The sequence below is a fragment of the Castor canadensis genome, chromosome 1 (assembly GCF_047511655.1).
Source record: "Castor canadensis chromosome 1, mCasCan1.hap1v2, whole genome shotgun sequence".
Lineage (NCBI taxonomy): Eukaryota > Metazoa > Chordata > Mammalia > Rodentia > Castoridae > Castor > Castor canadensis.
Window position 1 is genome coordinate 196,250,250 of NC_133386.1, and position 19,721 is coordinate 196,269,970.

The following is a 19,721-nucleotide window of genomic DNA, read 5'->3' on the forward strand; positions in this document are numbered from 1 at the left end:
CCTCTCCCAACCTCTTCTCAGTGCTAGTTCAGTTCCTCTGGGAAGTTGGCTTGTCATCCCACCCTCACTCTCAACCTTTGTTCCTCTCCCAACTGGCTCCTTGCCCCACCCCTGTTCTCTGGTGCAGGTTCAGTGTTCCACCTCCACCTCCACTGTCAGTGTTAGATTACAATTCGCTGTTTATGCTTTCATTTTTGTTGGGGCTGGGGATTCAGTCTGCCCAGCAACTGAACTGGATTTAGTTCCCAGGGTATGGATAGAGAGTCACGTATGGTGTGTGATGTTTGCTTGTTCATTTTGCAGATTCGTGCAAGCAGCATTGGAGCCAGCTGGCAGGGAGAAATGGCATACTGCTCCTCTCTGCATGGCAGGTCATAGGGAGACTTTCCATGGGTTAGGAGTCCAGGATGTTGTAGAGTTTGATTCAGATTGATTCTGTATCATCTGCATGTTGAGAGGGGAAAAAAACAAAAGAAAAGAAAAAGAAATGACCAGGGGGGCTTTTTCCCAGGGCCAGACATGCCTTGCTGGCTGTGCTGTGTGACATTTTCCTGGCTGTTAGGTACAATTAAAAGCTGTTTTAAGGGTCAGTCTTTGCAGTGACACAGGTTACTCCAGAGGCACCTGCACACCCATGTTTTTTGCGGCACTATTCATAATAGCCAAGTTATGGAAACAGCCAAGATGCCCCACTACCAGTGAATGGATCAAGAAAATGTGGTATCTATACACAATGGAGTTTTATGCAGCCATGAAGAAGAACAAAATGTTATCATTCGCTGGTAAATGGATGGAATTGGAGAACATCATTCTGAGTGAGGTTAGCTTGGCCCAAAAGACCAAAAATCATGTGTTCTCCCTCATATGTGGACATTAGATCAAGGGCAAACACAACAATGGGATTGGACTTTGATCACATGATAAAAGTGAGAGCACACAAGGGAGGGGTGAGGATAGGTAAGACATCTAAAAAATTAGCTAGCATTTGTTGCCCTTAACGCAGAGAAACTAAAGCAAATACCTTAAAAGCAACTGAGGCCAATAGGAGAAGGGGATCAGGAACTAGAGAAAAGGTTAGACCAAAAAGAATCAACCTAGAAGGTAACACACATGCACAGGAAATTAATGTGAGTCAACTCCCTATATAGCTATCCTATCTAAACTAGCAAAAACCCTTGTTCCTTCCTATTATTGCTTCTACTCTCTCTTCAACAAAATTAGAGATAAGGGCAAAATAGTTTCTGCCAGGTATCGAGGGGGTTGGGGGTAGAGGGAGGGGGTGGAGTGGGTGGTAAGGGAAGGGGTGGGGGCAGGCGGGAGAAATGACCCAAGCATTGTATGCACATATGAAAAATTTAAAAAATTAAAAATAAATAATAAATAAAAATAAAAAATAAAGTAATTGATCCATTTTTATTTGAGCCATGTTAACAAAAACAGCAGTAATAGTAGCACAAAATGAGATATGTAGACTAACAGAATAGAATAGAAGATCTAGAGATAAACCCATGTAGATACAGTCTTCTGATTTTCCACAAAGGAAAAAAGATAATTTCTTCAACAAGTAGTGCTGGGAAAACTGGATATCCACATATAGAAAACTGCAACTTTATTCCCGCATCTCACTTTGTACAAAAATCAACTCAAAATGGACCAAAGAACTTAATGCCTTTTTCTTTGACTTTCTGCAGTTAGATTATAATATGCGTTGGGAATGACTTTTATGGATGAATATGTTGACTTTTGAGCTACATGGATATGGAAGCTCCTATCTCTCTTTAGACTTGGAAAATGTTTAGTTATTATTCTGTTGGATAGGTTGTCTTGGGTTTTTTTATCTCTTCTCTCACAAGAACTCCCATAATGCAAATGATTGTCAACTTAAGAGTGTCCCATAAATTCCATAGGGTTTTGCTGATCTTTTTATTCTTTTTTTCTTTTTTTAATCGGACTGGATGATAGAAATTCTTCTGTTTAATCTAGTCTACTGTCAAAATCTCAATCATATTTTTATTTTACTCATTATATTCTTCAATGATTTTTATTTGGTTATTTTTATGATATCTTCCTCTTTGCTGAATTTATCATTTAGATCATAAATTGTTTCCTCAATTTCACCAAATGACCTATCTATATTCACATGCATCTTACTAAGTTTCCTTAAGATCAGTATTTTGAATCCCTTTTCAGGCAGTTAATCACAGTATTTTGAGTCTGTTTTCAGGCAATTAGTAAACTTCCTTTTTTATGGAGTCAGATAACTAGAGAATTGTAGATCCTTTGGTGGTGTGATGTTTTATTCTTTTGTCATGTTTCTTGTATCCCTGCATTGATACCTGTGCATTTATTGAAGCAATCACCTCTTCAGTTTTATGAGGGGCATTTCCTAGGTAAAGACTTTCTTCTTCAGATGGGTATAGGTTAGGTAGGGTGGGTTGACTTCAATTCTGAGTAAGTCCAGCACTGTAGTTTCTATGAAGTTTCTTCAGGTGTAGCCATGGTCAGCAATGCCTGTGAATATCTCAGTGGCCTAGGCTGCAAGAATTTTTGAAAGTTGTAGTGTGACTACTGCAGTCTGGTCAACAGAATGGTTCTCAAGCTGAGAGGGTACACACTATAGCATGTCCACCAGCCTCTGGGAAGACCTCAACAAGAACTGTGTGCCAGGTTGGTTTTCTAAATAATGGGTATGCAGCATGACAGGACCACAAGATTCAAAGCAGAAGGTTAGCTAGGTAACAGCACCAGGTTGGTTACAAAGGCAAGAATGCATGTGGTGGGGCTACCAACTTGCAAAAGCAGCCTTGCTTGCAGTGGGATTTCAGGCTGGTTCTCTAGCTAGGCTGTTCAAAGTGACTCCTCAAGTTCTGATTGACTTCCCACTGTGGAGGAATGCTTGTTTGTTAATGGCAGAGTGCCTTGTGGGTTTGGGAACTGGGGTTAAATTGTTTTGTTGGCCTGGGGTTGAGACACAGCAGATCCTTGGATGATCATGATGAAATGATGGCAGAGTCTTGGGGAAGAAGAGATGTGATGGCTACTGGACCCCAGAAAAAAATCACACTATAAGAAAGAGTCTAGATTCAAGCCAGTACCATTTTATAGCATGGGTGGTTAATGGAGAATGAGGGGAAATATTGGTTCCTTCTCTGAAGCAATGTAGCCATGTGTACTAGAGACACCTTCACAAATTGGACTCAGGGACTATGCAAACTTCTGAATTTGCTAGTAGCAAAAACTTCTGGGGTATGAAGTATATAGGGAGCTTTGGGGGACTTTCTGCTTACCTTTTCTCCATGGGAGAAGTCTGTCTTGACTATAGGCCAATTACAACTGTGACAATGGAGTGACAGATGCAGTGTGGTTCCTTCCTTACTCTGTTCAGCCAGTTTCTGTGCTCCACAGAGCCACCACTACTCATACTTTCCCAAGCCCTCTGCTTTACATACTCTATACAAAATAGTTATTCATTATTTTAGTACTTTTGGGAGGGGATAAATATTAGGCACCCTTGTGATCCATTTTGATGAAATCACTTCAAATCCATCTCTTGATGGTCGCAGATGAGCCAAGGAAGTGATGCATAGAAGTTTCTGGTGATGTTTGGAAGCAGTTTTCTAAGAGCTACAGTGGATGAGTGCACTACCTTGACTGATACAGGAAGCACTTTTTTTGAGGGGAAACTACACTTTCAGATTAAGTACAATAATCACCACAATTCCCTAGTCTGTCTTGAAAATAACCTACATATAAAAGTTAGTGAATTAGTAAAGGGCAGGTTCAAGTGCAAATGTCAGAAAACTGAAATTCTAAAAAAAAAAAAAGAGAAATATGTTTTTTGTTTTCAAAGACAGCCGAGAATTAATAGGCATAGTTATGATCAGTAGAGACCCAGGCCTTTTCTGATTTGTTTTGTTTTGTTATCCTTATTGAATGGCTGTCACTCAATGTCTGAAATGGTTCCTCCAGATGAATCAGTTATGTTACATTCCAGTAAACAGTGAAGATAAAAGAAGAGTGAAGGCAAACTTCCTCCCATTAGAACATTTCTTAGAAGTTACACACACCAATTCTTCTCACATTTCACTGGAAAGAATTAGTCTTACATCTAGATCCAAGAAAGGGCTGGAAAACAGCAGTAATTATTAATCCAAGTAAGATGTCAGGGGTTTATTTTATGAGAAAAAATATATAGGACAAATGGCAGAGGTCATTTACTAGTTCTCTTAATCTGCTACATGCCTACAAAGAAAAATTAAGAACAGAATAGTTTACATACAAATTAAGTAGGGGAAGATTTGGTAACATACTTTGGTGACAGTTCTGCTGAAATATTAACCAAGTCTATATTGTTTTAAGGAATGCAGGGTCTTAAGGATGCCCACTATCTCCACTCCTATTCAACATAGTACTGGAATTCCTAGCCAGAGCAATTAGGCAAGAAGAAGGAATAAAAGGAATACAAATAGGTAAAGAAACTGTCAAAATATCCCTATTTGCAGACGACATGATCCTATACCTTAAAGACCCAAAAAACTCTACTCAGAAGCTTCTAGACATCATCAATAACTATAGCAAGGTAGCAGGATATAAAATCAACATAGAAAAATCATTAGCATTTCTATACACTAACAATGAGCAAACGGAAAAAGAATGTATGAAAACAATTCCATTTACAATAGCCTCAAACAAAATCAAACACCTAGGTGTAAACCTAGCAAAAGATGTGAAAGACCTCTATAAGGAAAACTATAAACTTCTGAAGAAAGAGATTAAGGAAGACTATAGAAAGTGGAGAGATCTCCCATGCTCATGGATTGGTAGAATCAACGTAGTAAAAATGTCGATACTCCCCAAAGTAATCTACATGTTTAATGCAATTCCCATCAAAATTCCAATGACATTCATTAAAGAGATTGAAAAATCTACTGTGAAATTTATATGGAAACACAAGAGGCCACGAATAGCCAAGGCAATACTCAGTCAAAAGAACAATGCAGGAGGTATCACAATACCTGACTTCAAACTATATTACAAAGCAATAACAATAAAAACAGCATGGTACTGGCACAAAAACAGACATGAAAACCAGTGGAACAGAATAGAGGATCCAGATATGAAGCCACACAACTATAAGCAACTTATCTTTGACAAAGGAGCTAAAAATATACGATGGAGAAATAGCAGCCTCTTCAACAAAAACTGCTGGGAAAACTGGTTAGCAGTCTGCAAAAAACTGAAACTAGATCCATGTATATCACCCTATACCAAGATTAACTCAAAATGGATCAAGGATCTTAATATCAGACCCCAAACTCTTAAGTTGATACAAGAAAGAGTAGGAAATACTCTGGAGTTAGTAGGTATAGGTAAGAACTTTCTCAATGAAACCCCAGCAGCACAGCAACTAAGAGATAGCATAGATAAATGGGACCTCATGAAACTAAAAAGCTTCTGTTCATCAAAAGAAATGGTCTCTAAACTGAAGAGAACACCCACAGAGTGGGAGAAAATATTTGCCAACTATACATCAGACAAAGGACTGATAACCAGAATTTACAGGAAACTTAAAAAACTAAATTCTCCCAAAACTAATGAACCAATAAAGAAATGGGCAAGTGAACTAAACAGAACTTTCTCAAGTGAAGAAATACAAATGGCCAAAAAACACATGAAAAAATGCTCACCATCTCTAGCAATAAAGGAAATGCAAATTAAAACCACGCTAAGATTCCACCTCACCCCTGTTAGAATAGCCATCATCAGCAACACCATTACCAACAGGTGTTGGCGAGGATGTGGGGAAAAAGGAACCCTCTTACACTGTTGGTGGGAATGTAGACTAGTACAACCACTCTGGAAAAAAATTTGGAGGCTACTTAAAAAGCTGGACATCGATCTACCATTTGATCCAGCCATACCACTCTTGGGGATATATCCAAAAGACTGTTACTCCAGAGGCACCTGCACATCCATGTTTATTGCGGCACTATTCACAATAGCCAAGTTATGGAAACAGCCAAGATGCCCCACCACTGACGAATGGATTAAGAAAATGTGGTATCTATACACAATGGAATTTTATGCAGCCATGAAGAAGAACAAAATGTTATCATTCGCTGGTAAATGGATGGAATTGGAAAACATCATTCTGAGTGAGGTTAGCCTGGCTCAAAAAACCAAAAATTGTATGTTCTCCCTCATATGTGGACGTTAGATCAAGGGCAAACACAACAAGGGGATTGGACTATGAGCACATGATAAAAGCAAGAGCACACAAGGGAGGGGTGAGGATAGGTAAGACACCTAAAAAACTAGCTAGCATTTGTTGCCCTTAACGCAGAGAAACTAAAGCAGATACCTTAAAAGCAACTGAGGCCAATAGGAAAAGGGGAACAGGTACTAGAGAAAAGGTTAGATCAAAAAGAATTAACCTAGAAGGTAACACCCACGCACAGGAAATCAATGTGAGTCAATGCCCTGTATAGCTATCCTTATCTCAATCAGCAAAAACCCTTGTTCCTTCCTATTATTGCTTATACTCTCTGTACAACAAAATTAGAAATAAGGGCAAAATAGTTTCTGCTTGGTATTGAGGCGGGGGAGAGGGAGGGGGCGGAGTGGTTGGTAAGGGAGGGGGTGGGGGCAGGGGGGAGAAATGAACCAAGCACATATGCACATATGCACATATGAATAATAAAAGAAAAATGAAAAAAGAAAAAAGAAAAATAAAGACAAAAAACATGCAAACAGCTGGAAACTAAATAACTCATTACTTAATGAAGAATGGATCATCGATGAAATAAAAGAGGAAATTAAAAAGTTCCTGGAAGTCAATGAAAATGAAAACACAACCTACCGGAACCTATGGGACACAGCTAAGGCAGTCCTGAGAGGAAAGTTTATAGCCATGAGTGCATATATTAAAAAGACTGAAAGATCTCAAATCAATGACCTAATGATACATCTCAAATTCCTAGAAAAACAAGAACAAGCAAATCCCAAAACAAATAGAAGGAGGGAAGTAATAAAACTAAGAGCTGAAATCAATGAGATAGAAACCAAAAAAAACCACACAAAGAATTAATGAAACAAAAAGTTGGTTCTTTGAAAAAATAAACAAGATCGACAGACCCCTGGCAAACCTGACTAAAATAAAGAGAGAAAAAACCCATTTTAATAAAATCAGGAATGATTTTACTCCAAGGACTGGACTGGCCTTGGAGCTGTGGGACGTTTCGCGCCCTCCTCACCTTCTCTGACAACATCATGCTCCAGTTCCTGCTTGGATTTACTTTTGGCAACATGGTTGGTATGTATCTGGCTCAGAACTACGACATTCCAAACCTGGCTAAAAAAGTTGAAGAGATTAAAAAGGACTTGGAAGCCAAGAAGAAACCCCCTAGTTCCTGAAGCCTGCTCCAGCACTGTGTTCTGGATTCACCAATTCTACTGCTTCTGAGGGGCCATCTTCACTTCTTAATCCCAAAACTCTGGCTCTCTTCTCCAGTCTCCGAGATTTTTTTCTTTACTAGATACTGTGTGTTGCCTCAGAGAAAAATGGGGCTACAAGTTGACAACAACTCTTTATGTTTCCAGCAGCCTCACCTCTTCCTGTGTCTTCCTTCTAGCTACTTGGGAAGTTCTAAGACTAGATTATGGTGCTAGGTTAGCAAACACAAACTTTAATTAGTAGTTTATTTCCTCTGGGATTTCTACTACCTTTTCTCAAAAGAAAAATTGATGAGTTTTGTATAGCTGACCAGGTATAAGTAGTGCTGATTTTCACAGTTTAGCAATTATAATGGGTGCTTGCTAAAACACTTGTTACAAAATTTGTTGATTCAAAGTAACTAAAATATGTAGAAGCCAGTTTCTGATGAATTATCCGTTTATTTTATACTGTTGTCAGGCAGCTCCACAGTTGATAATTTAACCAATAAATCAGTTTGCTCTTCATAAACTGAGAAACTATATTCTAGGAATTCTGTATAGAACCGGGGAATTAAAAAAATATGCAAAATAATTGTTTTTGTCTCAATAGAGTTCACAGTCTATTTATGATGCACGTTTTTCCTTAGTGATATATTTGGTCTGACTCTTTCTTCCAGAGGATCATGGGATTATAGATGCATTTGACATTACATGACGAACAAATGAGAAGTTGTTGGTAAAAAAAAACTACTATGGTGTTTCACACTAAAAATGTATTTACATTATAATTTCATAGACATTATTCTAAAAAAAAGTGTGGTCCAAATTCACACTAAAATCAGCCACTCAAGGAGAAAAAAATCTGTTTCTTTTAATAGGTGATTCTTTTGGGGTTGTTTTCTGCAATTAGAAATTACCCTAGTAATTTGTCAAATGTATAAGCAGTCTTTTTGGGGGGGGTGGGATGGGGTGGAGTCTCACTGTGTTTCCCAGGCTGATCACCAGCTCCAGTCTTTGCACCTGAGTGCTGAGACTATAGTTGTGTACCATTTCATCTCCACATTTTTTAATTAAAAATATTTTCCCATGGTTGAATATACAACAGTGATTTCATATAAACAGTCTCTCTAGCTCCTTTCTGCTCCAAGCCCTTCCCCCTCTGACACTCATTATTACTTCCTTTGTGCCTTTGAGAAAGAGTCTCTGCCTAAACATTCACCTGCATGAATTTTTTTCTTTTTTTCTACACAAATGGTAACAAACTATACATTACCCCCTTTGGAAACCCTCCCCCTTCTTAATAGAAGTCATTCCATATTAGTTTCTAAGGAATAAGAAACCTTATTCCTTTTTTGTCTTTATAATATTCTATTAAATGAATATACAATAATTTGATCTGCTACTGATAAATGTTTAGGTTATTCTTTTGCTATTATGTTAATAGCATTAAAACTAATGTTACACATATCTATGTAGGGTATAGCTACAAGATAAAAAGTCCTAAAAAGTGTAATTTGTACCAATATAGTGTTTTGTTTCAGAGCTTGTTGGGCAGTTTTACCAATAATGTCTTCCTGAAGATATTTTAGTGGAATCATAAGTGCAACAAGTATTTATAGTCACCTTTTTGCAGACAGTGATGACACTGATCCTGTATGAGATTCTAAATTAAGTGATCCCACTTCTCTCTGAAAACATGGATCTCATATATGGAGATAAGTTTTTTCCTTGAAAGGGTCATTCTCGTGTGTGAGACAGATTGGGATCAAATTATGTTTTGGTTTCTCCCTAGCAGTGGGAAGAAGGCATATGGTTTACTCTTTCTGAAACTGTTGCATTATTTGTAAGATGTGGATGTAATACCTACCTCAAAGTGTTTTCATGAGAAACAATTGAGACTATGTATGTATGTGTTATAACATGCTTTACAATTGTCCAATAAATAGTAGACATTACTTGAAAAAAAAGGAATGCAAAAGGGGAGATAACAACAAACACCATGGAAGTCCAGGAAATCATCAAGACTACTTTGAGAACCTATATTCTAATAAATTTGAAAATCTTGAAGAAATGGACAGATGTCAAAGATACTTATGATCATCCACAACTGAACCAAGAGGACATTAATCACTTGAATAGATCTATAACAGAAAAAGAAATTGAAGCAGCAATCAAGAGTCTCTCCAAAAAGAAAAGTCCAGGACCCGATGGATTCTCTGCTGATATCAGACCTTTAAAGAACTAATACCAACCCTCCTTAAACTGTTCCATGAAATAGAAAGGGAAGGAAAACTGCATAACACATTTTATGAAGCCAGTATCACACTTATCCCAAAACCAGGAAAAGACATCTCCAAAAAGGAGAACTATAGGCCAACCTCCTTAATGAACATTGATGCAAAAACCCTCAAAAAAATAACAGCAAACCAAATTCAACAACACATCAAAAAGATCATTCACCACGACCAAGTAGGCTTCATCCCAGGAATGGAGGGGTAGTCAACATATGAAAATCAATACTGTAATACAGCACTTTAATAGAAGCAAAGACAAAAACCACTTGATCATCTCAACAGATGCACAAAAAGCCTTCGACAAGATCCAACACAATTTCATGATAAAAGCTCTAAGAAAACTAGGAAAAGAACGAATGTATCTCAATATTGTAAAGACTATATATGACAAACCTACAGCCAGCATTATACTTAATGGTGAAAAACTGAAACTATTTCCCCTAAAATCAGGAAGGAGACAAGGATGCCCACTCTCCCCACTCCTATTCAACATTGTACTAGAATTCCTAGCCACAGCATTTAGGCAAGAAGAAGAAATAAAAGGAATACAAATAGGTAAAGAAACTGTCAACATATCCCTATTTGCACACAATATGGTCCTACACCTTAAAGACCCAAAAAACACTACTCAAAATCTCCTAGACACCATCAATAGCTATACCAAAGTAGCAGGATATAAAACCAACACAGAAAAATCATTAGCATTTCTATACACTAATAATGAACAAACTGAGAAAGAATATATGAAAACAATTCCATTTACAATAGCCTCAAAAAAAAATCAAATACCTAGATATTAACTTAAAAGGATGTGAACGACCTCTACAAGGAAAACTATAAACTTCTGAAGAAAGAGATTGAGGAAGACTGTAGAAAGTGGAGAGATCTCTCATGCTCATGGATTGATACAATCGACATAGCAAAAATGTCTATACTCCCAAAAGTAATCTACATGTTTAATGCAATTCCCATCAAAATTCCAATGACATTCATTAAAGAGATTGAAAAATCTACTGTTAAATTTATATGGAAACACAAGAGGCCACAAATAGCCAAGGCAATACTCAGTCAAAAGAACAATGCTGGAGGTATCACAATACCTGACTTCAAACTATATTACAAAGCAGTAGCAATAAAAACAGCATGGTACTTGCACAAAAACAGACATGAAGACCAGTGGAACAAAATAGAGGACCCAGAAATGAAGCCACACAACTATAACCAGCTTGTCTTTGACAAAGGAGCTAAAAATATATGATGGAGAAAAGACAGCCTCTTCAACAAAAACTGCTGGGAAAACTGGTTAGCAGTTTGCAAAAAACTGAAACTAGACCCATGTTTATCACCCTATACCAATATTGACTCAAAATGGATCAAGGACCTTAATATCAGACACCAAACTCTAAAGTTGATACAGGAAAGAGTAGGAAACACTTTGGAACTAATAGGTATAGGCAAGGACTTCCTCACTAGAACCCCAGCAGCTCAGCAACTAAGAGATAGCATAGATAAATGGGACTTCATAAAACTAAAAAGCTTCTGCTCAACAAAAGAAATGGTCTCTAAACTGAAGAGACCACCCACAGAGTGGGAGAAAATATTTGCCAGCTATACATCAGGCAAAGGACTGATAACTAGAATATATAAGGAACTCAAAAAACTAAATTCTCCCAAAATTAAGGAACCAATTAAAAAATGGGCAAGTGAACTAAACAGAACTTTCTCAAAAGAAGAAATTCAAATGCCCAAAAACACATGAAAAAATGCTCACCATCCCTAGCAATAAAGGAAATGCAAATTAAAACCACACTAAGATTCCACCTCACCCCCCTGTTAGAATAGCCATCATCAGCAACACCACCAACAACAGGTGTTGGTGAGGATGCGGGGAAAAAGGAACCCTCTTACACTGTTGGTGGGAATGTAAACTAGTACAACCACTCTGGAAAAAAATATGGAGGCTTCTTAAAAATCTAAACTTAGATCTACCATTTGATCCAGCAATACCACTCTTGGGGATATACCCAAAAGACTGTGACACAGGTAACTCCAGAGGCACCTGCACACCCATGTTTATTGCAGCACTATTCACAATAGCCAAGTTATGGAAACAGCCAAGATGCCCCACTACTGACGAATGGATCAAGAAAATGTGGTATCTATACACAATGGAATTTTATGCAGCCATGAAGAAGAATGAAATTTTATCATTCTCAAGTAAATGGATGGAAAGTAAATGGATGGAAAGTAAATCAATGAACCAATTAAAAAATGGGCAACTGAACTTAATAGAACTTTCTCAAAAGAAGAAATTCAAATGGCAAAAAAGTACATGAAAAAATGCTCACCATCTCTAGCAATAAAGGAAATGCAAATCAAAACCATGCTAAGATTCCACCTCACCCCTGTTACAATAGTCATCACCAAAAATACCACCAACAGCATGTGTTGGGGAGGATGTGGGGAAAAAAAACCCTAATCCACTGCTGGTGGGAATGCAAGCTGGTAAAACCACTCTAGAAAAAAATTTGGTGACTCCTTAAAAATCTAAACGTAGACCTGCCATATGATCCAGCAATCCCACTCTTAGGGATATACCCAAAGGAATGCAACACAAGTTACTCCAGAGGCACCTGCACACCCATGTTTATTGCAGCACTATTCACAATAGCCAAGTTATGGAAACAACCAAGATGCCCCACTATTGATGAATGGATCAAGAAAATGTGGTATCTATACACAATGGAATTTTACTCAGCCATGAAGAAAGATGAAATCTTATCATTCACAAATAAATGGATGGAACTAGAGAACATCATTCTGAGCAGGGTTAGCCAGACTCAGAAGACCAAAAATAGTATGTTCTCCCTCATATGAGGTCTTTGGATCTAAGGCAAATGCAGCAATGTTGTAGGACTTGCATTACATGACAAGGGGAGAACATATACCCGAGGTACGGGGTTAGATAGAAAACCCAAAACATGAAAGCATTTGATGTCCCCACTCCAGAGGAGCTAATACAGAAACCTTAAAGCAACAGAGGTTATCATGAGAAGGGGATCAGAAACCAGGGTAAAGATCAGTTAGAGATAAATCAACCTGGGTTGTAACACATTTGTACATGAAAGCAATGCTAGGAATACTTCTGGATATCTATCCTTAACTCAACTAGCAAAAGCTCTTTGTCTTCCTTATTATGCTTGTCTCGTTTCTTCAACAAAACTAGTGATAAAGGCAGAACAGGACCTGCCTTGAGCTGAGGGGGGAAAGGGGCAGACAGTGGGAGGGGGGCAGGGGGTAGAAATGACCCAAACAATGTATGCACATGTGAATAAATGAATAATAAAAAAATTGCCCAGATTGTCAACACAGAAACTCGAAGGGACCATAAGCCTGCACTAGTTTATCACTCAGACAACTCAATTAGCAGATAAACTTGATGTTTCCACTATAGTGGAATGAACAGTGTTAATAAATATAATAATAATAATAATATTGAGTAATTAATTTATAAGCTGACATTATTACCATAGGCCAGGGCAGTAGGCTAAGCCATTGTCATGCATATTCTCATTTCATTGTTGAGTCCATTCTATGACATAGAAGCAACTATTATCTTGGGCTGGCAGAGTGACTTACATAATAGAGTACTTGCCTAACAAGCATGAAGTCCTGAGTTCAATTCCCAGTACAAAAAAATGAATAATTTCAATAATCTCAACCACTCTTTGCTATTGTCTCCCAAAACCCCCCTTCCTATACACTAAAGCCTGTTACAAAGATCATGTTTTCAACATATACACAAAAACTCTGTAGAACATGTTTGTAATAGTGAACTACTCTATGGAACTCAGGGAAGGAGGGAAAGGAAAAGAGAAAGAGCATGGAGCATCAATAATATCGTAAAACAACATCTGTGAAGATAGAGGATATAACATATGTATTGAAAGCTGTTGAAAAACAGGTTGGGAAAGAGGGGGTAAGGGAAAGTAACAGATCAAAGTAAAGTATACTCACAGCTGGGATACATCAAGAAACCTCTTTGAACATTAACTTAGAAATTAATAATAAAAGACAGGATTGTAAAATTGATACAATGTGTGGGGGCATAATTGTTGGGGGAAGGGTGAACAAAGGAGATTAAGGTTAGGGAATATGGATGATTCATTCATATACCTATATGAAATAAAACAATGAAACCTCTTGTCATTGCTTGAAGTGGAGCAGGAAGAAGGTCCACAGGGAGAGATGGTGGGAGCGATCTAACCAATATAAGCCTATTTAGAATTGTCACAATGAATATATCCTAATAAAAAAAATCTTATTGGGCACCAGTGGTGCAGGCCTATAATCTTAGCTACTCAGGAGGCAGAGATCAGGAAGATCACAGTTTGAAGCCAACCCCAGGCAAATAGTTTGCAAGACCCTATTTCAAAAATACCCAACACAAAAAAGAGCTGGTAGAGTGGCTTAAGGTGCCCTGAGTTCACACCCAGTACTGCAAAAAAATTTTTTAAAGATCATGTTTTCTACAAAACTAAGAAAAATTCTTCCATTTCTTTGGCTTGAATAATTATGTCATTACATAATAATAATAACAGCATCTCTTGAACACTTACTCCACACAAGGCAGTATTCCTAGTTTTTGCATATACTGATCCATTTTATTCTTCACAATAAGCTAGGAGATAATTACTATTATTATTATTATTCCTACTTTGCAGCTATGGCACTGAGGCACAGAGCCCAAATAACTTATCCCAGGACACACAAGTAGGTATCATTTACTCACTTATTTATGGCTACTCCAGAAAGACCACAGTTAAACACATGTATTCAAGTTTTTACTGCCAATTCAAGGACACATAACATGTTCCAAGAAAATAACCATCTTCAGTTCCTTGGCTAAATTCTCACACAAAACTTACCACAAACCTGATGAACATAAGTATCTTTCATACTGAATGATGGTGTATTCTTTATATCTCTAAGAAACTTTGAATGTTAGCTAGAAAGCTGTCACTGTGATCTCAAGCAATAATTCCTTGATTTTATTTAAGTAATCATAGTGACTATTTTTTGCATAGTTGATTAAGTTAGCTAACAATTTGTCCACTTTGTTCAATCAATGGGACTTGAATCAGAATTTGTGCCTTAATACATCTCAAAAAGCATTAGTACATTCTATCAGTGACAGAGGTTCACTATGGCCATGAGTCTCAAACATGGGAGGGTGTCTTCTTTGTGGTTCTCATGTCCTCTAGGGAAAATATTTGAAAATTTCAGAAGAGGGAAAGGCAATTGTGTTTAGAGGATAAATTGCTCTCTTCAGAATATTATGCTCTATAGTGTCATAAGATTCACCACCTTCAATCCCGGACTAACATTTTCTTCAATGGTTATCCTCCTGTATACACAAACTCTACTTTGAAGTTCCAGAATTTCTTATCATGATGTTTTCTATTAAACAGAGCATTTGAAGTCTCAATCTATGCAATACTATTTATTGTAGATGCCAATAGTGACCAAATTATTTTCTAATCACCAAGAGTCTTAGAAAAGGTGGGGGAAAGGCTTAGTCCACACAAATCATCATGTAGATCAACGAGTCCAAACTATATGAATGTCTGTGACATTGACCCAGGTCATGGCTTCATTGTAAACATATGGTTAGAAAAATGAATGCCCATGGGTCAGCACATGGTCCCTTTCCACAGCTTTCCTCATGGCATTTTTAATCTCCTTATTCCTAAGACTGTAGATGATGGGATTCATCATGGGAATCACCACAGCATAGAATACAGACACCACCTTGTCCCAGTTTAGGGAGTAGCTGGAGTGAGGTCGCATGTACATGAAGAAACCAGAACCATAGAAGACAGTCACAGCAGTCAAGTGAGACACACAGGTGCTGAAGGCCTTGGTCCTACCTTTACCTGAGCTGATCCTCAGGACAGCAGCAACAATGTAACCATAAGAGATAAGGACCACAAGGACAGACACAATTCCAACAACAATACCCAGAAAAAAAGTCACCACCTGGCTGGTGAAGGTGTCAGAGCAAGACAGAGCCAAGACTGGAGGAAGATCACAGAAGAAGTGGTTGATCATGTTGGGCCCGCAGAAATCATGCTGATAGACAGAACATGTTTCAATCAGAGAACTGAGGAATCCACCCACATATGCACCAGCCACCATCTTTAAACAAAGTGTGTGGGACACGAGAGCTGTGTAGAGCAATGGTTTGCAGATTGCAGCATAACGGTCATAGGCCATAGCCGCCAAAAGAAAGCACTCGGTCAGTCCCATTCCACAGAAAATAAAGTACTGCGCGGCACAACCAACAAAGGAAATGGTTTTCTGCCCTGTGATGATGTCAGAAAGCATTTTAGGGGCTGTGGAAGACACATAGCAGATGTCAAGAAAAGACAAGTTACTGAGGAAGAAGTACATGGGTGTGTGAAGGTGAGAGTACATCCTGATGAGGGCGATGAGGCTCAGGTTCCAGGCCAGGGTCAGGAGGTAGATCCCAAGAAATAACACAAAAAGGAAAACCTTCATTTGAGGAAGATCAGAAAACCCAAGGAGGATGAAGTTTTTCACAGTTGTGTTGTTCCTTCCTACAGCCATAAGCTTGCTTCCTGTGTAAAGGAAAGGATCAATCCTATGGCCAGAGATTGAGTTTGTCATTCTAATAATGGAAACTTCTTGTTAGAACAAACTGTGAATACCCAGTTACAATTCCAGCTGCCTTCTAGCAAAATCTAATCAGAGAAAATCACCCTGAAATAATCTGTTGGCCTTATTTAAAACCCATATGTTATAGGCCTTGTTGATTAAAAAGAGGGTTAGTCTAATGGAGTAGAAAGTGACCAGGAGATGAAAAACTGATTTTTGTTTTTGATTCCTTTTCTATCTCGGTAAGAGCTGTGGAAAAGCCACCTGACCTCTATAGAGTTTTACTTTACCAAATGTAAAATCAGATGAGTTTAAAGGTCCTTTTAGAATTGGGTTTCCTGTGGCTCTTTTAGACTTTCTAACTTAAAAAGTATAAACCAAATTGAGATGAAAATAAACTTAGACATTTTTAATGCTTTATGTATCATTAATATAATTACTCAAGAAAAGGGAGCTAGATACAATGGGTTATAATCTTTGACATATTTTATTTTGGAGAAGAGAATTCAAGCCACACTCTAAAATTCATTTTTCTAGATAGTGAAACTAAGAAAAATTATATATGTGTTTATACATACTTAAGATTAGATATTTTTTGGTGGCATGTGTGCTTGCTTCTCAGGTAAAACATGGATGAAAGTTTACAGAGTAAGTGAAAAAGGAAGATGAGTGCTAAAAAGAGAATGCCCAAAGGAGCTCTACAGACTGAAAAGTATTCTCAAAGTAGACAGTGATGTTTTAATGAAAGATGTTCAAGAGACAGCACCTGTGATATACCCAACCATCGCCAAGTGGAAATTCAAAGTGTAGAGGAGAATGAAAAGATGACATGAAAATGAAGACAGATTAATAGGATGAACCAGAGGCAGATTTTAAAAGTCTAAAGGTAACGCCGGGTGCCAGCAGCTCACACCTGTAATCCTAGCTACTCAGGAAGCAGAGATCAGTAAGATTGCAGTTTGAAGCCAGCCCAGGCAAATAGTTGACAAGACCCTATCTCGAAAATACCCTTCATAAAAAAGGGCTGGTGGAGTGGCTTAAGGTGTAGGCCCTGAGTTCATACCCCTTACCACAAAAAGTAAATGAATAAATAAATAGTAAAAATAAAGGCAAAGCGAGGGAACAGAAGGGGGAAAAGTAAAGCAAAGGCAGCAAAGGGTTTGGCCTGGTAGACCCTCTAAAACTTAAAATGCCAATGGGACAAATGCGTAATCAGAATGTGTACACTGATTGCAGCTCCCACTGAATGAAGACTGTTTTCAACTTGTTAGTTTTTCTTCAATTCAAACCTTCAAAATAACTCCTCAATTTTATTTTGGGAACTTGAATAAAATTTTCTTTGATGAATGAAAGTTGTACTGATGTTTTAGTTGGATGCTGACCAATAATTAGATATTATCAGGAGACTAAATCCCATTGAGTGTGGTTGCAACTATTCTTTGAACTTGGTAAGTAAAGTCGGTAAAAGACAAAACAAATGATGAACTGAAAAAAAGATTAGATATTTTTCATACAAGTCACCACATAAAATTCATAAAAATATAAAAATTTCTGTGACTTGCTCAATTGCACCATTACAGAATAGAAGGCTGTGAACAAGCCTCCACAACATGGGGAGGGAAGCAATTCCAGATTTGAATGAAACTGCCTGAGCTATTGTAGTCAAGAACTAGCAGAAACTAGCTGGGCATAGTGGCACATGTCTGTAATCCCAGCAATTTGGAAGTGGAGGCAGGATAACCCTAAGTTACAGGTCAGCCTTGGACAAGAAACGTTGAGAGAAGAAAGAGTTTGTGAGATATTTGAGGACAATAATTTGCAAAGCTCAACTCTGATGTCATTGGTCCAGATCAGATTATCATTCTAAAAGGAAAAAGTAAATCCATATATACATTTATTAATTAAGAAAGTCTACCCTGAGTTCAATCCCCAGTACCACCAAAAAAATTAAAAATAAAGTGAAAAAAAAAACAAGAAAGACAGGCTGACCCTGATGTCATATCCAAATGAGGAAATTGGAAATCAAAAACGGTGTAAGAAGACAGAAGTGCCCTGTGGAAGACTCGTTATTGAAATTTAAGTTGCAGGACTTTTGTCATTTGTATGGAATTTGATTGGCCAGGCATGCTTGCAACCAAACATAACTCTGGTTGTGTTTCCCTGTCATTCACCTCTAACACTGCGTCATGAAAAATTTTTTAATCTCATCATAGGTCACCGACTGTCAAAACCAAGAACAATGAAGGCAACACTTCACCATGAAATCAATCTTTTACTCCCATCAAAAAGTAAATAAGATGAATTTGGTGTGTTTTATCTTCCTTCCCAAAGTATAATCCATTCAGGACAAGTAGGGAGTTTTATCCGTTCAGTCTATATTTCTATCTGAATACCTATAACAATGACTGGGTACATAGGTATCAGAAAATATAAATAAGACCATTTTTTTCACTTCTTCTCAGAATTTAGCAATGTTTGGCCTACAAGTTATTATATTTTGCCTATTATTTCAATAAAACAAATAATCATGATTAATCACAATATAATAACAAATATAATAATATAACCATGAATACTTATTTAGAACTTACTGCATACCAGGCACTCTTCTACAGACTCAATTTATAAAAATCCATTTGCTTCTCCCCACAGCCTCAGGAAATGCTAGTGTTACTCTGCCCCTTTTACAGATAAAAGAGAGTAGGCCCCAAATCTGTAGTTCTCATTTGCTTGGCGAATGAGGCAGGAAGCAATGAGTTGGACTTACTGAATTATTTTAGGAGTAAGTGTCCTGAGATCTTGTGCTACAAGAGAAAAAATGTGTATTGGTTTTTTCCCTTAACATCTTTTGCAGACTTCATTTTATTTGCATTTCTCACTGCCCCAAGCCTGGTTTTGGGTTCCACCAATTTTTTATTATAAATTCTTATAAGGATATATTCATTATACAGGGGTGGTTCCACCAATCTTTTTATACATTGGCCTCAAATAAATAGTAATATCTGCTTCTGAAATCCCTGCTCCTTTGTTACCAAGTCTTCCAAATGACCTGTGGGAATTCATTACTTTAATGGGCAGAGGTAGCCAACCACACACTTCCTCCAGAGACTGCCCTCTGTCACTCACTCCAAAGCCCAGTGATCATTAGAGCTAAACCTTTCTGAGTATTAATTGTTTTCCTGATTAATGGAGAAAAGGGTCAATTACCCATCACCAAAGTCTTTCCAGTCCTCTGACCCATTCCTCTCTGAGCCTTCCCTGATTAGGGTCCAAAAGATAAGACTTCCTTTTATATTAGGGAGCCACCTTCCACTT

At 37.7% G+C, this 19,721-nt stretch overlaps 2 protein-coding genes across 2 annotated transcripts; one reads left to right on the forward strand and one right to left on the reverse strand.

The window, feature by feature from the left end:
• The first annotated feature begins 7,269 nt into the window (after positions 1-7,269).
• Positions 7,270-7,461, forward strand: LOC141422334 (short transmembrane mitochondrial protein 1-like). The gene has a single exon (XM_074069529.1). It carries the CDS (start codon positions 7,270-7,272, stop codon positions 7,411-7,413), a length of 144 nt encoding a protein of 47 aa, XP_073925630.1. The 3' UTR covers positions 7,414-7,461.
• Positions 7,462-15,398: 7,937 nt separating this feature from the next.
• On the reverse strand, positions 15,399-16,358 carry Or5a2 (olfactory receptor family 5 subfamily A member 2). Its single transcript, XM_074069533.1, has one exon. It carries the CDS (start codon positions 16,356-16,358, stop codon positions 15,399-15,401), a length of 960 nt encoding a protein of 319 aa, XP_073925634.1.
• Positions 16,359-19,721: the final 3,363 nt, after the last annotated feature.